The 17,226-nt window shown below is 43.0% G+C and overlaps 1 protein-coding gene across 1 annotated transcript in view; it reads left to right on the forward strand.

The window, feature by feature from the left end:
- Positions 1-17,226, forward strand: part of LOC143809715 (aldehyde dehydrogenase, mitochondrial-like) — a 57,885-nt gene that overhangs the window by 19,141 nt on the left and 21,518 nt on the right. The window contains exons 3-4 of the mRNA XM_077292752.1: positions 11,192-11,332; positions 12,385-12,464. Coding sequence (XP_077148867.1) covers positions 11,192-11,332; positions 12,385-12,464 — 221 coding nt within the window. The remainder of the gene's footprint in view (positions 1-11,191; positions 11,333-12,384; positions 12,465-17,226) is intronic.

The raw sequence follows: 17,226 nt of genomic DNA on the forward strand, positions 1-17,226 counted from the left end.
AAAATCTGTGTCAGGATTGCATTAACAAGGCGGTACCGGAGGAAACACCCTCCTTTACAGAGAGTCTAAGATCACTGATCCAATCGGAGGTCTGTAAAAGCATTGCAGACAGCTGACACAGATACCAGATCTAAGGACAGATCCAGTCCCTCAGTAGCATCCCAAAGAGATTCCTCGGAGTCAGAGGGGGACTCAGATACAGCTCGCTGCTCAGATAGTAGCTCAGAGGAGGAGGATACATTTCCAGCGGAGGCTACGGATAAGCTTATAAAAGCTGTTCGCTCTACCATGGGGCTGGTAGATGAGAAGGCAAAAAAGACAGCCCAGGAACTTATGTTCAGTGGTCTGCAGAAGAAAAAATGGAGGTCATTCCCTATTAATGAACAGCTACAAGAACTGATTAAAAGGGAATGGCAAAAACCGGAGAAAAGGTCCCAAATAACCACCTCCCTAAAGAGAAGATATCCTTTTGAAGAGGCCTCCTCATCTTGGGATAGAGCCCCAAAAATTGATGTGGCAATTTCAAAAGATGCCAGAAAATCCTCCCTGCCATTCGAGGATTTAGGTTCTCTAAAAGAATAGGAAAGTGGACGGTTCCATGAAAACAGCATGGTTGGTTTCAGCAGGGGCACTAAGGCCAGCTATCGCGGCCACTTGTGTAGCCAGATTCCTTTAAAATCTGGATAGACAACCTGGAGGAACAGGTAGAACAAAAAGTTCCCAGAGAAACTCTCCTAGAGGCAATACCAACCATGAGAGCAGCGGCAATGTTTCTAGCTGAGGCATCAGCAGACTCGGCTAGACTGGCAGCAAAGTCAGCAGCTTTAGCCAACACAGGACGCCGGGCGGTATGGCTTAAATGCTGGCCAGGAGATACACAGGCAAAGATGAAGCTTTGCTCTTTGCCTTGTGAGGGGAACTTCATGTTTGGACCGGCATTAGACGAGGTGTTGGAGAAAGCCGGTGACAAAAATTTTTTTTTCCGAAACAGCCCTTTCAGCGCTCCTTTCTGAGAGACCAAAAATTCCGAAGGCAGCAGTATAGAGACCGAGACAGGAGCAACTTCGATAAGCGGTCCAGGAGAGGAAAAGGCTTCTATTTTGGCAAGTCCCCCAGGGACACCAAGAAACCCTCCCAGTGACGGTCCTTCTCAGGTGGGAGGGAGGCTCTCTCACTTCCTTCCAGCCTGGGAGAGGATCTCCAGCGTATGGATCCGACAGATTATAGGATCAGGCCTAAAACTAAAATTCCACCACTGGCCTCCAAGAAGATACATGCAGACCCCGGTACAGTCCTCCCAAGAGAAACAAGACAGTCTGGAAGGAGAAATATTATCACTCCTAGACAAACACGTCTTGGAAGAAGTTCCAACAGAGGAAAGGATGGAAGGGTTTTACTCCCCCCTTTTTCTCATAAAAAAAAAAACCGGACAATTCTTGGAGGACAATAATAAATTTAAAAGGCCTCAACAAATAACTAATAATTCCATCTTTCAAAATGGAAACCATAAAATCAGCGGTAAAACTTCTATATCCTCAGTGTTACATGTCTGTCCTAGACCTCAAGGACGCTTATTAGCATGTCCCAATCAGACAACAAGATCGTCAGTTTCTCAGAGCGGCAGTTCAGATGGTGTCCCAGTTGCATCACTTTCAGTACAGGGCTCTGCCCTTTGGGATAGCGACAGCCCCACGGGTATTTACAAAACTGATTGCAGAGGTCACAGCACATCTCAGAGAAAAAGATACTCTGATAATACCCTACTTAGACGACTTCCTGATAGTGCGAAAAACTTTTCTCACTGTCAGGAGCAGGTCAGAATAGTGATGGACACTCTACAGACACTAGGATGGCAACTAAACCTCAAGAAATCCAAACTAGAGCCAGCAATGGTCCAGAATTTCCTAGGGATAACGGTAGACTCCGTGGCGCAGGAATGTCGCCTCCCAGAGGAAAAGGAGGGAAACATTAAACAAATGATTATGACCACATTAAAAAAACCAGAGATGACTTTAAGAAGAGCCATGTCGGTGTTAGGGTCCCTAACTTCCTGCATACCGGCAGTAAAATGGGCCCAGTTCCATGCAAGAGAACTGCAATGGTGTGTGCTGCAGAACGACCTGGAACTTCAGGGGCAGCTAGAGCAGAAACTCATTCTCCCACTCTCTGTACTCCAGTCACTCAGATGGTGGTTACAGATAGTCATCTCCGAGAGGAGTTCCCTGGACATACACAGCCTCCAAAGTAATTACAATGGACGCCAGTCCATGGGGGTGGGGAGCGCACTCAGACACACTATGGGTCCAAGATCCCTGGGCTCAAGAGGAGAAAAATCTATCCTCAAACGAGTGGGAACTCCTAGCAATCAAAAAGGCGCTAGAGAGATTACTTTCACACTTGACAGGGCATCATGTGAGAGTCCTATCGGACAACCGAACAGCGGTCGCATACGTGAACCACCAGGGGGGCACCCGTTCTCGGTCACTGATGCACATAACCAAAAGACTCATGACTCTAGCCGAAAGGCATTTCCTTTCATTATCGGTCCTGCATATTCGAGGTGTGGACAATATAAAGGCAGACTTTTTAAGCAGGAACCACTTAAGGCAAGGGGAATGGTCCCTAAAAAAAAAAAGTCAATTTTTCATCAGAGAGTGCACATGTGGGGAAGACCCAGTGTACACCTCTTTGCCTCAAAAGCCAACAAGAAAGTTCAAAAGTTCTGCCCCCTGAACCCAGCAGACAGGCCATTGGCAGTAGAAGCCTTCAGCATAGAATGAACGTCAGGACTCTTGTATGCCTTCCCACTGATATGTCTAATCCCAGCAGTTCTGAAGAAGATCAGGGAGGACAAGGCCAGAGTGATTGTAATAGCTCCCTTCTGGTCGAAAAGACCATGGTTTTACTGGCTGAGAGTGATGTCAGTGACGGACCCATGGGTTCTCCCGGAAGACCAGGACCTTCTAACACACAGGGTCCCTTCAACCACCCGCAGAATTCCGGGCTACATTTGACAGCTTGGCAATTGAACTGTCGTTGTTAGAGAAAGAGGGGTTCTCAGCTGGTTTAATATCCACCTTGCTTAGTAGCAGAAAACCAGTAACGACCAAGATCTATGGGAGAATATGGAAAAAATTCCTGTCCAGCTCAGGGCCAATACGGGAAGGGGAGGTCCCGATAGTGGCAATACTGGAGTTCCTGCAAAAGGGCTTAGATCTGGGGTTAGCCGTTAGTACCCTCAAAGTACACATTTCAGCCTTAGCAGCCTTATTCAACTGTGACCTGGCAAGCAATAGGTGGGTGGGTGGTGAGGTTTATCCGAGCCTGTAGTAGAGCTGACTCTGTTCCATCCCCTACTCCTCCACCATGGGATCTAAATTTTAGTGTTGACAGCTTTGACAGAAAGCCCCTTTGAGCCGTTAAATACAATATCAGATAAAGTACTAACATTAAAGACAGCTTTGTTAGTGGCACTTACATCGGCCCGTAGGGTGGGGGATTTACACGCGTTGTCAGCTGACCCCCCCCCTTACACACAAATTATGGACGATGGGGTTGTATTAAAATTAGATCCGGCATATCTCCCCAAAGTGGTATCGAGATTTCATAGGGCTCAGGATATAACCCTACCCTCTTTCTGTCCCAATCCTAGTAACAAGAAAGAGGAGAGACTCCATTGCTTGGATGTCAGGAGATGTATCCTACAGTATTTAGAGATGACAAAATCCTGGAGGAAACAGAGGGCTTTATTTGTTTCATTCCAGGGGTCAAGGAAGGGCCTTAAAGCCTTGAAACAAACTATCGCTAGATGGGTGAGAGGCCATTATTCTAGCGTATAGTAGTGCAGGCAGGGTTGTTCCACAGGGTCTGAAAGCCCACTCCACGAGGGCCATGGCTACGAGAGCAGATGCTACCATCGACCAAATCTGTAAGGCAGCCACTTGGTCCTCCCTGTCTACATTTTTTAAACATTACATTTTTTAAACATTATAGGCTAGACCTATCTGCTACCTCTTCTCCCAAATGTGAGATCAGAGTGTTACAAGCCGTGATCCCTCCCTAAAAGAGAATACAAATCTCTGTAACTCTCTCGTGGTGCCGTCATGTATGATGGAAAAACACGGGTATTACATACCTGGTAATGTGTTTTTTCATGAGACATGACGGCACCCTTATATTCCCACCCTTTTGATCACGTCATTAGTTGGGAGCATTATTAGCATTATTTGTATTATACACTCCCTGGGGTATCGGTGAATCGAACCATATAGGATGTATTATTTATGTGTACACTAACCAGCGGAGTTCCTCTCGTACTCTGTAAAACAGCTGATGTGGAGAGAGGAGCCACCCCTTTTATCTTGAAGGTTTCCTGTCCTTGATGGGCGGACCCCCTCTCTCGTGGTGCCGTCATGTCTCATGAAAAAATACATTACCAGGTATGTAATACCCGTGTATGCGGGGTAGCAGGTCAGAGACTAATTTCTCGCTCATTTTGGGAGCTGGAGCATGGACAGATGGGTATTTTGAGTCTCGCAATGTAATCGGGATGTTACTGTCTATATGCCGCCCATGAAATGACTGCGCCTGTGTAAAATGTTGGCTGGGGAAACAGATCAGTGAAGAGGGAACTGTCAGTCACTTGCAGGAGGCCAGTGGAGGGAGGAGAAAGAGGGAGAGGGGCCAGAGAGCTGCAAGTGCTGACCAAGTCCCTGCACAGATTTGCTTTACAATTCGCCAATTAATTACTGTTCAAGACAACAGAGACACAGAGTCGTAACTTAGAGGTATGGAAGTAATCATCATTATAGGTACTTTATTATGATGACGTTACTTTGAGGTCTAAAAATTTGCTGATGGGTTCCCTTTAAGCAACAGTGGAATAAACTGCAGATCTTGTGATTATGTGAGCAGATAACGCCCATGTAGCAATCTTTGTAAGCAACAGGTAATGTTAGACCAGTTTGAAGCAACGCTTTTGGCAATGGTAGCAGTTTATAGGTAGGGAAATCAACAGACGAGTTGCATAACTATGATGCAGTTTGGATGCAATCCAAGATAAAGCAAATATTTGTGCCATTTTATCATGTGTTCAGCTTTATTTTACCCATGTGCAACAATGCAGAAAATATTATTAGAGTTGTGTGTTTTTGGGTTGTGATTTCTTATGTGATGCTTTTCTTTCAAGACCTTGTTAAACTTCTCTATATGGATATTATCTAGTGTAGGGATTAATCAATTCATCACAGAACGGTGCTGGACTGATAAGTACAAAATTCCTCATCATGTAACAAAAATTACAGTCTTTGTGATTTCAATTCCCCATCGATCCAGCATGGAAGCTCCAATGGTCCCACATCAGTCGTCACTTATTGGCTGACAGTAATACTTATTCTTTGCAGTATTTTTTCGGTAATTGTTACTTTTTTGTAGATATATTCACTTTCCACATGTTCTGCTACCATTGCTCTATTTTGCAACATGCTAAATGGTCAGTGGCCTGCAATTGCCTGGGCTTTTGACAAGAAGAAGCTCTATAGATGATAACTATTAAAAGGATAGTCACTAACTTAAAAATTTTCATCCCCTCAAATACAGTTACACAATAACGTACCAAATCAGAATTCAAATTAGCTATTTAATTCTTTAACACAAACTATCATTAACTGCATTCTTTATATTTTCCTTCCCTTTTACAAGGATACATAACTTTTTTTTTTTAACATGGATTTAAAAAAAAACATATGTAGTTTTGCTTTTTAACCTTGAACCTGCGATTCATTATTAGGCTATGTTCACACCTTGTGTGACTGTAAGACTTTAAACAAAGCAGGTTTTACTAAGTTTTTTTTTTTTGTTTATTTTCCCTTTTACTGCGTTTTTGTCAGGGTACATGTGTCTCTTGTGCATGGAGATAAAGTTTGATGCGTTAAAAAAAAAAAAAATCTGATTCTACTTCATCAGGTTTTGGCACGAAAAACCTTACAGGTCCCAATAAAGATATTATAGCAAATTTTCAAACTTTTAAAATTTGCATTGGGTTTGCCAGATGAAGAACTATAACCTTCTAGATCTTAGAAAGTGTATTAGGTAATACTAAGGGGAGAGATATTTTACTTCTAAGGCTACTTTCACACTAGCGTTAACTGCAATCCGCCACAATGCGTCGTTTTGCCGAAAAAACGCATCCTGCAAAAGTGCTTGCAGGATGCGTTTTTTCCCCATAGACTAACATTAAGCGACGTATTGGGACGGATTGACACACGTCGCAACCGTCGTGCGACGGTTGCGCCATGTTGTGGCGGACCGTCGGGACCAAAAAACGCTACATGTAACGTTTTTTGCTCACGACGGTCCGCTTTTTCCGACCGCGCATGCGCGGCCGGAACTCCGCCCCCACCTCCCCGCACTTCCCCGCACCTCACAATGGGGCAGCGGATGCGCTGGAAAAATGCATCCGCTGCCCCCGTTGTGCGGCAGAGACAACGCTAGCGTCGGGAACCTCGGCCCGACGCTAGTGTGAAAGTAGCCTAAGGCTATTAATACTCTTTTAAGAAATCCCCATTTGTTTTCAGTGTGGAATATTCTGAAAAATTATTTAAAAATGTTTGTACAACACAGACCGCAGTTATTATACTGCGGACTCAAATGAAGCCAGCCAAAAATTCATTAAAATATAACATTTAATATATAAAGTTTAAAAAGATCTAAGTAACCACATGATAATTCACACAGAACATGCAGCCCAAATCAGAGAGGAGCACCCGAACATAACCCTAGACATAAATTTCTAGTAATACAGTATATATAGGAGAATTAAACTAACCGTGCAGATAATCATAATATAGGTACATAATAGCATTAAGCATCCTGTATTACAGACCGAGGAACACATTAAAGGTGCCAAATAGCATCCATATAGAAATCTCGTCTGCACTATCAATGTACACAGCCAGAATATACCCAGAAATATAGAATAAGGAGCACAGTATGTTACCTTCTCCCAGGTCACCAGCTAGATAATAGAGCCACGTGTGAGTGATCGGTCGGGTGATCCCCTCTGGCGCCCCGACGCGCGTTTCGCCCTCTGCTTCTTCTTCACGCTCCCTTACAAAGTATAAATCTAAATGGGCATTATGGAATTATTTTATTTTTTTTCTCACATGCAGAGTTCTTTACAACTGATTGATATGGATCTATTGCCAGTGGATTTGTCAAGTAGAAATCTTTTAAGATTGTTGCTCTTTACCGTGTCCTCTCTCAATGGACTATTGTTTGGTTCTGTTCCCTTGTTTTATCCCTAATTTCCCCTGTCTTACCGTATCCAAGTTCACCTCCCCCCTACCCCTTCTTTCTTTTCTTTTTTCCCTTTCCTCTTTTCTCCACTATCCTTCATATAGTTTATATGGTATTTTTGTCATACTGCAATGATATTATATGTTGAATTTAACTCCTGTTATATTGTCACATATAACCTGTTCCCCTACCCTGATATTGTAAAATTTCCTTATATAAAAATTCTTGAAATAAAAAACGCAGCAAAAACTGATACCTGCGTTTTTGGGGCGTGTTTTGCACCATCCATTGCTTTCAATGGGTAAAAAAGATGCAGAAAGAAATGACGTGCTGCATTTTGCAAAAAACAAGGTTTTGCCCAAAATACTGGGGACAAAAATACAAGCTGTGTGCGTGAGATTTCTGAAATCTCATACTTTGCTGGTCCTGTAAAAAGAAGCTGAAAATTTGCATTGAAAAAACACAATGTGTGAACATAGCCTTTTAGTCAAAATCACAGCGTCACCTAATGCCCAGGGTATGGCTGTACGACACAAGAGAATCAACATCTCACGTTCCCAGCTGCCATTGCAACTAATCGGCAGCCCACGATCGGCCACAAAGGGTTACGGAGCAATGGGTAGTACATGAATACCCATGCTGGATTGCACCAATTAATACTACTGTCAGTAATTTGCAGCTACCATTAAGGGCCAAGTACAGAGTCGGCTCAGCTTCTGAGCCTGCTCCACATACCCTGATTGACTTCATGAAAAAAGCACTTCAGCAATTTTTTTTCCCTCCATTTACTGACAGTTGTGAATTACCGTAATTTTATAATTTAAGAGGAAAGACACTACATCACAACAGCTCTAAGATAACCTGTTCCAGCGTGATTTCCCAGGGATTGAAAGTCTCTATTGGTTTAGGTCTAGGTTGAAAGCTCCTTGCGCAACTGTAATGTGTATCTTTACCAGCAAAGTGTTCAGGGAGTGAGATCTCTGCTTTCATAAATCTCCCCTAATGTTTGCAGATTAGGGCAGTATGATGAAACGTGACAGCGCAAAACCTCAGTGTGTGAGAAAAGCGTGCCGCACCTCACTAGAGGCCATCTAGCCACCAGCCCATATGACCTAAAATATTGGCATCAGTCGTCAGTCTATGTTCCACTGTAACAGATTGACATCCTGGAGAATGGGTTAATGGAAGGGGATGTATTTAATTGGCCTGTATTTTTAGCCATGTGATATCTTTCAATTACTTTTTTCTTTTTTGGAGTGATTTTACATGCAGATGTGTCCGATTACCGGTAATCTGCTTTGTGTTGGTGCCTTCCATCTGGTCTAGGTGCAAAGATCACAACTTCATCTTTTGTGCTAATTTTCTTTTCAACTACTATTTAAAGATCTTCTAATCCGGGATTAGCCGGACAATGAGCATTAGAACGGATAATGAAACCTTTACAAGATGGCATATTCTTAAACTTCAAATTTTCATAATTATTTTGGTGCCAAGTGGTGGTATAAAAGGTCTCCATAGTAGGTACACATTCTGCAACCATTATTGGTAAATCACTCTGTTACTTCGCCTTTTTAGGTTTTTATTTTCCTAATGGACTAGTGTCTTCATCAGACTTATCAGAGTTTTTATCTACATTTTCTGATGGCAGTTATAGACTACAAAGTGGAATTATTTGCTTCTTACCTTATATTCCAAGCAATAGCAAGTTGGAGTGGACGCCTGCACCAAATATGTCACTGATTCACGGATTTCAGTTTTACACCTGACTGGTCGCATATTTTCTTCTACACATATCCCACCCTTGCTGTTGGATATGTATTGCAGTGCTGTTGCGGTTTTGTTTTTTCTCAGATTTGACTAGGTGCACAAGCCTTTGGTTTGGTTTGGACCTTATGGGAAGGTATGGGCGGTGGAAGTGTGATGCCCCAGGGTCCTGGTTGTCACAGTGGCAATGCTTTCCTCATGGGGAGAGTGATGTGATGCTTGGAAGCGATGGAAGATTCCTCTTAACAGGTAATTATCACATACAACAGCGTTCTGACTCCAGGCCAGAAGGGAGAGATCGGCACCCAACTTCAGGGGAGCGTCTCTTTTTGGTCAGGAGGAGGAGTTAGTTGCTAGGCCGTTGGGAAGATTTAGACAGTTGGTGCCAGACAGCAGACTGGAGCAGTCTGAGGCAGAAGGACGTGTGAGGGTCCGTACAGCCTAAAGTGCTGTAGCCCTTGGATAGCGATATACAGAAGGAAGAACCGTTTTTAATTAACGTGCCGGAGAGCGAAGCACAGGAGAGTGACAACAAGGGAGAATAGCTGCGAGAGGGCTACCTCTATGACAGAGAGAAGATGCCGGGAACCGGAAGACCGAGGTTGTGTCATACTCTAGGAGGCACAGCAGAAACCGGTAGGACAGCTAGACTACATGTAACTTGTCCTCCCTAACACCCAGGAGAGACAGTGACACACAGAGCCCAGGTCGTGATAGAGACCCTGTAAAAAAAAAAAAAAAAAGGCTCGAGTCACCTGTCATAATGGTTTGTGTCCCACTTCAATAAAGGACAGAGAACACAGAGGACCTTGCTAAGAAGCCATAGGCAGTAAGGAGCTACACCACAGAGCGAGAAGGAAGGCTTTTAACTCCACCTGGTAAAGCTGAACTCGCTTCCAAGCCGGCCGGACCCTGCCTGTACCTGTGATCTGATGCCCTGGACTGTGGCTGCCTGCTACCATCAGTAAACCAGGTAAAAAGACTGCACAACTGCGTCCTTCGTTCTTTTCTGCACCATTCATCATCTCCATCTACACACGGGAGCCCTGGGGACCTACTTCACCTGTGGGAAGTTATACCATCTGGCTGCCATAACATCACCCCAGAGGACCCCTTTAAGCAACGTTGGTCACCTCTGACCGAATACCACAGGTGACGTCTCAAACTTTCTTTTTTTCAAAAACCCATTTAAAGACCTTTCCTTTAACATGGGTGCCCAGGGCCACGGATGGGGTCACCGCTGCCGTGACACATCCCTTTTAAGTACCAGATTCGGTACAGAGTACCTTGGAGGGCGTTTCAGAAGCTCCTGTAAGCCTGTGGTGTAAACGGTGGCATCTGTCAGACACTTCAGTGTGCAATCTTGTTTTTTTTTCGACAGCACTGATAAAGGTCTACCTTCTCTCCAGGGAGTTTAGCTGTATCTGACAGCCGGGTCCCTGCCCTCACAGCTGTACTGTATGTGTGCAGCAGCTCTGTTATGCACTGACATTTCAGAATGTCACTTCAGAATACAGCATGAACCGCCTGGATATTTACAGTCTATGGTAGGTCTTGAAGTAGTTAAAGTTATTGCTGAACTTGGCCAACTCTTAGCGGGCCTACTGGAGACCACATTGCCTTGCACTTATGGCACTTATGTTCTGACTAAGACTTTTTTTTTTCCCCCCTTTTTCTCTTACCCAACATTTCTGATGATTTTACCCCAGTTGGGGCCAGCAATTCTCCCTTAAGTTTCAGAGGTCACACACCTAATGCAGGTCTTTGTACAAGCATATTATAACCCTTTGCACTCTTTACGGGACAAAGCATATCCGTCTAATCCTATATTTCTTTGAATTTGGGTTCTTTCTAGTAATTTATACAACCTAATTCTCATGCTAGGTCTCAAGCCATTATATAACACTGTAAAACGAGATCTTGATTATATCGTATCAACCACTAGAATATGCATTTGCAAACCAGTCCTCCCGAAGCTGCGCTTGGTACCAGCTCCTCAGATATTTTACTTTATTTACAATATTCTGGTTTTATTAATGCAATATTCTGGTTTTATTAATGCCTTATCTTTAAGTGTAAATGCTGTGATCAGTACAGACTTTATATGGTGGTTGTGTTATTATCCATCTAGGCGGATGTTGACAAGGCGGTGAAAGCTGCACGAGAGGCATTTAAACTGGGGTCACCATGGAGGAGAATGGATGCCTCCCAAAGGGGAGTGTTGATGAATAGACTGGCCGATCTTATTGAGCGGGACAGAGCTATACTTGCTGTAAGTATCTTATTTTTTACAGTAGGTTAAAAAAAAATCGCATTGGTTAAGTGTTACCTAATCTGTTATTGCTGCATCTTATACAATGGTGGAAATGTCTGGGGGGTTTCTTGAAGTTAAGTATTAATGGCTTACCATTAGGATAAGACACCAGGTTTTGATCTTTGAGGGTTCAGTCCTGAGGATTTCACTAATCCTCAAAATGAAGAGGCCACATCACTCCAGTAAGTTCTTCAGGCTTTTATCGAATTACGTCTTCATAGAAGCTCAGATATGAGTTTTCCTAAAGCTAGCCATACTATAGGCTACCGTCAGTGAGACCCTTGTTTGGCTGTTAGCAGTCTTCCCCCACCCTCTACATAATGTGCTCTGCTGAGCTTCGTGTCCTGTTTGCGCCCTAAAGGAACACTAATGAATCTTTGGTGAGCCATAAGGAGAATGTAGCCTTACATCCATTATTATATTGACTTTTTGTCAAATTGGATGCGTTCAGGTTAGAAGATTGGAGAAATCAAATTTCTTGCATTAGAAGGCCATAAATAAAATCCTGGCAGCTGCTATAAACACTCACTGAATGCAAGCAAAAATATGGAGTATGCAAAATAGTCCCACCAATCATGATAAAAAAAAATAAATTTTAAGACAGATCATATACAAAATTAATTTCAATCAATGCAATACAATGAAGGCTCAAAAAACAGGCGATATAGAGGAGACAGGGGTAGACTAGGGAAGGAGTGTGAGACCAAGTATTTCCCAAGAGGGCAAAGTCATGATTACGATCATAATGCGTAGAGTGTAATGGCTAAATCAATCAAAAACATCAAATAACGTATGAGAGAAATGCCCATTATAAGCCAGACAACGCTGCAGTTAAATCCACATGCTTACCCATAAGTAAAGAATGACACCGACGGCTTCCCAGAGGCCCCTTTAGTGAATGCATGCTGCCACTATATACTATTCCTAAAATGCATAAAAAAGAAGAATTTTAGTCTTTCTGCTGAAATTTTTTAAATAGTTGGTTTGTGTGTGGTTGTTTTGTTTTTAAGAATTTGGAAACCCTGGATAATGGAAAGCCGTATGCCATATCCTATGCAGTAGATCTGGAACTTGTAATAAAATGCATTCGGTAAGTCAGTTTTGGAAACTTTTGGTTGATGCTTGATTCCATGGTGCTGTACATGAGAAGGGGTTACATACAAATTACAGTAAACAGACTTACAATAACAGACTGATGCAGAGGGGAGAGGACCTTGCCCTTGTGGGCCTACATTCTACAGGATGGTGGGGAAAGGGACAGTAGTTTGGGTGTTGCGGCAACTCCAGTGTTGGTGAGGTGGTAACTCCAGTAGTGGTGAGGAGGCTGTAGGCTTTCTTGAAGAGGTGGGTTTTCAGTTCCGTCTGAAGGATCCAAATGTGGTTGATAGTCGGATGTGTTGGGGCACATAATTCTAGAGGATGGGGGATATTCTGGAGAAGTCATGGAGGTGATTAGGTGAGGAGCGAATAAGAGTGGAGGAGAGAAGGCGGTCTTGGGAGGGCCGGAGATTATGTGACTGACGATATCGGGAGATTAGTTCAGAGATATATGGAGGAGACATGTTATGGATGGCCTTGTAGGTCAGTATTAGTAACTTGAACTGGATACACTGAGAGAATGAGAGCCAGTGAAGAGATTTAGAAGTGGAAGAGTAGCGGAGAGAGAGAGAGATGAATTAGTCAGGCAGCAGAGTTAAGGATGGACTGGAGAGGTGCAAGGGTGTTACCAGGGAGGCCACACGAAAGGATGTTGCCTTAATCGAGGCGGGAGATGATGAGGGCATGCACAAGCATTTTAGTAGATTGAGGGTTGAGGAAAGGACGGATTATGGAGATATTTTTGAGCTGGATGCGACAGGAGGTGGAAAGATCTTGGATGTGTGGTTTGAAGGACAGGGCAGAGTCAAGGGTTACTCCGAGGCAGCAGACTTCCGTTACGGGGGAAGGCATGATGTCATTAATTGTGATAGGTCGGGTAAGGAAGATCTGTGAGATGGAGGAAAAATGATGAGTTCAGATTTGTCCACATTGAGTTTGAGGAAGCGAGAGGAGACAGCAGAGAGGTGATGTCTGGGCCAAAGAGGTAGATCTCAGTGTCCTCAGCATACAGGTGGTACTGGAATCCATGGGAGTAGTCCCAGGCCAAGTGTATAGATTGAGAAGAGTAAGGGTCCTAGAACAGAGCCTTTGGGGGACTCCAACAGAGAGAGGGTGGGGAAGATGCTGAAAGTGCAGTTGGAAAGAAAGTGCAGTTGGAAAGGTACGAGGAGATCAGGATAGGGTGAGGTCTTTAATGCCAAAGGAGGAGAGGATCTGTAGTAGGAGGCAGTGGTCAACTGTGTCGAAAGCACAGGGCAGGTCTAGGAGGAGGAATATAGAGTATTGTCCGTTAGCTTTGGCTGTAAGTAGCTCGTTAGTTATTTTGGTAAGGGCTGTCTCATTGGAGTGGTGGGGATGGAAACCAGATTGTAGAATGTCAAAGAGCAAGTTAGATGAGAGGTGGGAGGAAAGTTCATCATGGACGTGCTGCTATAGGAGTCTGGAAGCGAATGGGAGCAGCGATATTGGGCGATATTTCAAAAAGGAGAAGGGACGGAAGCAATTGTCATCTGATATTAAACTCTCAAACTTTATTGAATATAATAAAAGACAAGACAGAATCAATTCTAATAAATATAAAACAATGTAAAAAATGGAGACCATATGCAAAAAAAGACCGCACAAAACCAGTGATGCCGCTAGTTTAGTATACACAGATTTGTCTATATATGCACAAGGTATCTATTCCAATGGTTGGCTTTTCTATAGCTGCTCAAGGTGTGTGGTGTCAATTTGATAAAGCTGACCCAGTATTTTCAGTAGTAATGCACCACTACTTTGGAGGCATAGGCATTGAATATAAAAAAGTAAAGTGCATAGTGCAAAAAATCAAGCTATTCACCACCATATAGCATTTAAGTTATTTAAGGTGCACCTGCAGTTGATAGGGCATCCACCTATTCAGCAGTCCTTGAGCCACATATAATGTGTATACATATACAGAAGTTAAGGCAGATATAGACACAAATAAATATAAAGTGACTGTGCTGCATAACCTGATTGTGCGGTCCTGAGCCCCAACGCGCGTTTCGCGTCCAGCTTCGTCCGGGGGGATGTATGCTGAGGTGTTAGTTGAGGCACTTTTTATAGTGGTCGGATAATTAGGCCATATTGGTATCCACAGTGTAAGGGACAACTACCGCGCTTGCGCAGGCAAATTCCCCGCATCACTTCCTCTCCCCCCGTGTGTGACCACAGGGGGAGGAGTCAGCGACGCTAAGGAAGCGTTGCCATAGCAGCGCGGCAGTCCGTGCGGCTGTGTTATTATTACTGCGGAGGCAATTCAGAGGAATGTGGAGGGAGAGCTTTGTAAATAGAGGATGGCTGCACCTATTATGTGGCTCCCCTACAGTGGTGGCACTCAGCCGCCGTATCGTGCAGCCGCGCACGCGCAGCTCGGCGTCCCACGCCACCGCTACACCCCCTAGTCCGACGCGTCAGGACCGGGGGCGGAGTCAGAGGCATAACAGACGCGTTGCCACAGCAACACAGCAAACACGACCCGCCGCAGAGAAGCCACCTCCATAGAGAATACCACAGAGGAAGGACTATTCAAGGAGTGAGTGACCTGAATTACTGTACAGCATAAAGTGATGAAAGTGCCGTGAAGTTAAATATGGTAAGTACTGTGTAATACTCATAAAAATCATCTAAATTAACTTAGTGATATATAATAAGGAAATACTTATACAGCACATAATAAATCTATATGAGACCCCCATGTGTATACGAGTCTTTAACCCATACTATTGAAGGGGCCGCCTACTACTTCTACATAAGTTCAAAATTCTTGTTAGCTGTATACATATATATATGCCCATAATAGGCCATAATTAATAGTGAATAAATAGGTGTGTATAATGATAACCAAGTGACAACTTTATGGGTGAAAGCACCAATCGGTTCAATGACCCAAAGTTGAGGTTAGTGAATAGCTAATTAGTGCCTGAATTCAGTTCTATATACTGATTATTCAGTGTATATTGATAAAAAATATATATATATATCTCAGTGCCCTAATAGTGAAAGGAAATATAAAACATAAAATAACCAATATAATAATATAGTGACCCACTCAATATATATATATATGTGAAAGTCCTTGTAGGACGCGAATCCATATGCAGTCCTTATAGATTTACAAGGCCTAAACCCTTTTTATAAATACTAACCCAGAAATGACCAAATGGGTGTATATATCTTCTACTATTGAATATATAATATAAACTAAAAACTACAGAACATTGCATTCGAAATTATCCAGTCTATATTAAATTAATCATGTGCCAATATGTTTATACATTATGATTTAAGTGCATTGCTCACTGTTTAAATCCCATAGTGGGCATAGTTCACAATTTAATAGGAGTCCAGTAAGGTCCATCACTTGAACATCTCCATTGGGCTGTCCTTGTTTCATTTTTCTCAAATTTAGTTTACTAATTCTTCTTCTTTTCTTTTTTCTCTCTTATTCTTCTTCCTCTTTAGGGTTTCTTTCCTTCTCTAGGTTCCAACAATGTCTCCCCTCTGCCACCAAAGAGGTCCAGAAGAAGAAAGAAATACACTGCCAGGAAGCATCACGCTGCCCTCCAGTCTCCACATTCCATACAGCCAACCCAACCACCGATACATGGTAAGTAGTACCTAAATAAAACTAAAACAAACACAATTAAAATCCGTATATAAAATTCAACATTAGTAAATCAGAACAACAACATACATGAAAACAACCTAAAAACCTATAGAAAGGGAGCATAACTCAATTTCTCATTTAACCCTTTCGGGTGGATACAATCAATCTTTTTGATCCATCTAGTTTCTAGCTGTGCTAAAGTCTTCCTCCAATTTCCACCCCGCTGGTCAATAAATACCTTGTCAATCCCCGACACCCTCAACAAACCGGCATTGCAGTTATGAATTTGCTTAAAGTGCCTCGGTATTGGCTTGAGTGTTGATATGTCTTCTTCCTCTTCCGCATTTATAATGTCCCTATAATGTTCTCTTACCCGGATTTTTAGTGGTCTGGAGGTAAGACCAACGTAGATTTTTTCACATGGACATGTGGCGTAGTATATGACACCCACCGTATTACACGTTATATGTTGTGTTATAGTGAAGTTTCTAGTGCCATCACTTGATTTAAACATTGAAGCCTTTTGCATATTTGGGCAGGATATACAATCCCTGCAGGGGAAAAAACCCCATTTAGGTCCTCTTGAACCAAACGCCTTGTTGGGTTCATCACCAGGGTAGTAGCTGTGTACCAGCATATCTTTTAGATTTTGCGATCTTCTATATGTGACGGATGAGGTGTTGCCTATATATTTTGTCAATATTTGATCCGTCTTCAAAACTGCCCAGTGTTTATTAAGGGCCTTTTTCATATCCATCCATTTCTCATTGTATGTGGATATGAATCTGGTTACGTTGTCCTGTTTCTTCCCCTTAATTTTTGGTTGAAGAAGTTCCATGCGGTTTTCCACCATTGCTCTCTTCCGGGCTCTCTTGATACTTCTGTTTGAGTACCCCCGGCTTTTAAATCTCATTGTTAATTCATCAGCTTGCTTATTAAACAGATGATCATTAGAGCAAATCCTCTTGATCCGCAGGAATTGACCCGTTGGTATAGCCTTTACTACTTGATGAGGATGGGATGAGGAGGCATGTAGGAGAGAATTTACAGCAGTCTCTTTGCGGAATACATCCGTTTCCAATACATTTGATGGTCCCTTAAATATAAGGATGTCCAGGAA

This window comes from Ranitomeya variabilis, chromosome 1 (assembly GCF_051348905.1).
Source record: "Ranitomeya variabilis isolate aRanVar5 chromosome 1, aRanVar5.hap1, whole genome shotgun sequence".
Lineage (NCBI taxonomy): Eukaryota > Metazoa > Chordata > Amphibia > Anura > Dendrobatidae > Ranitomeya > Ranitomeya variabilis.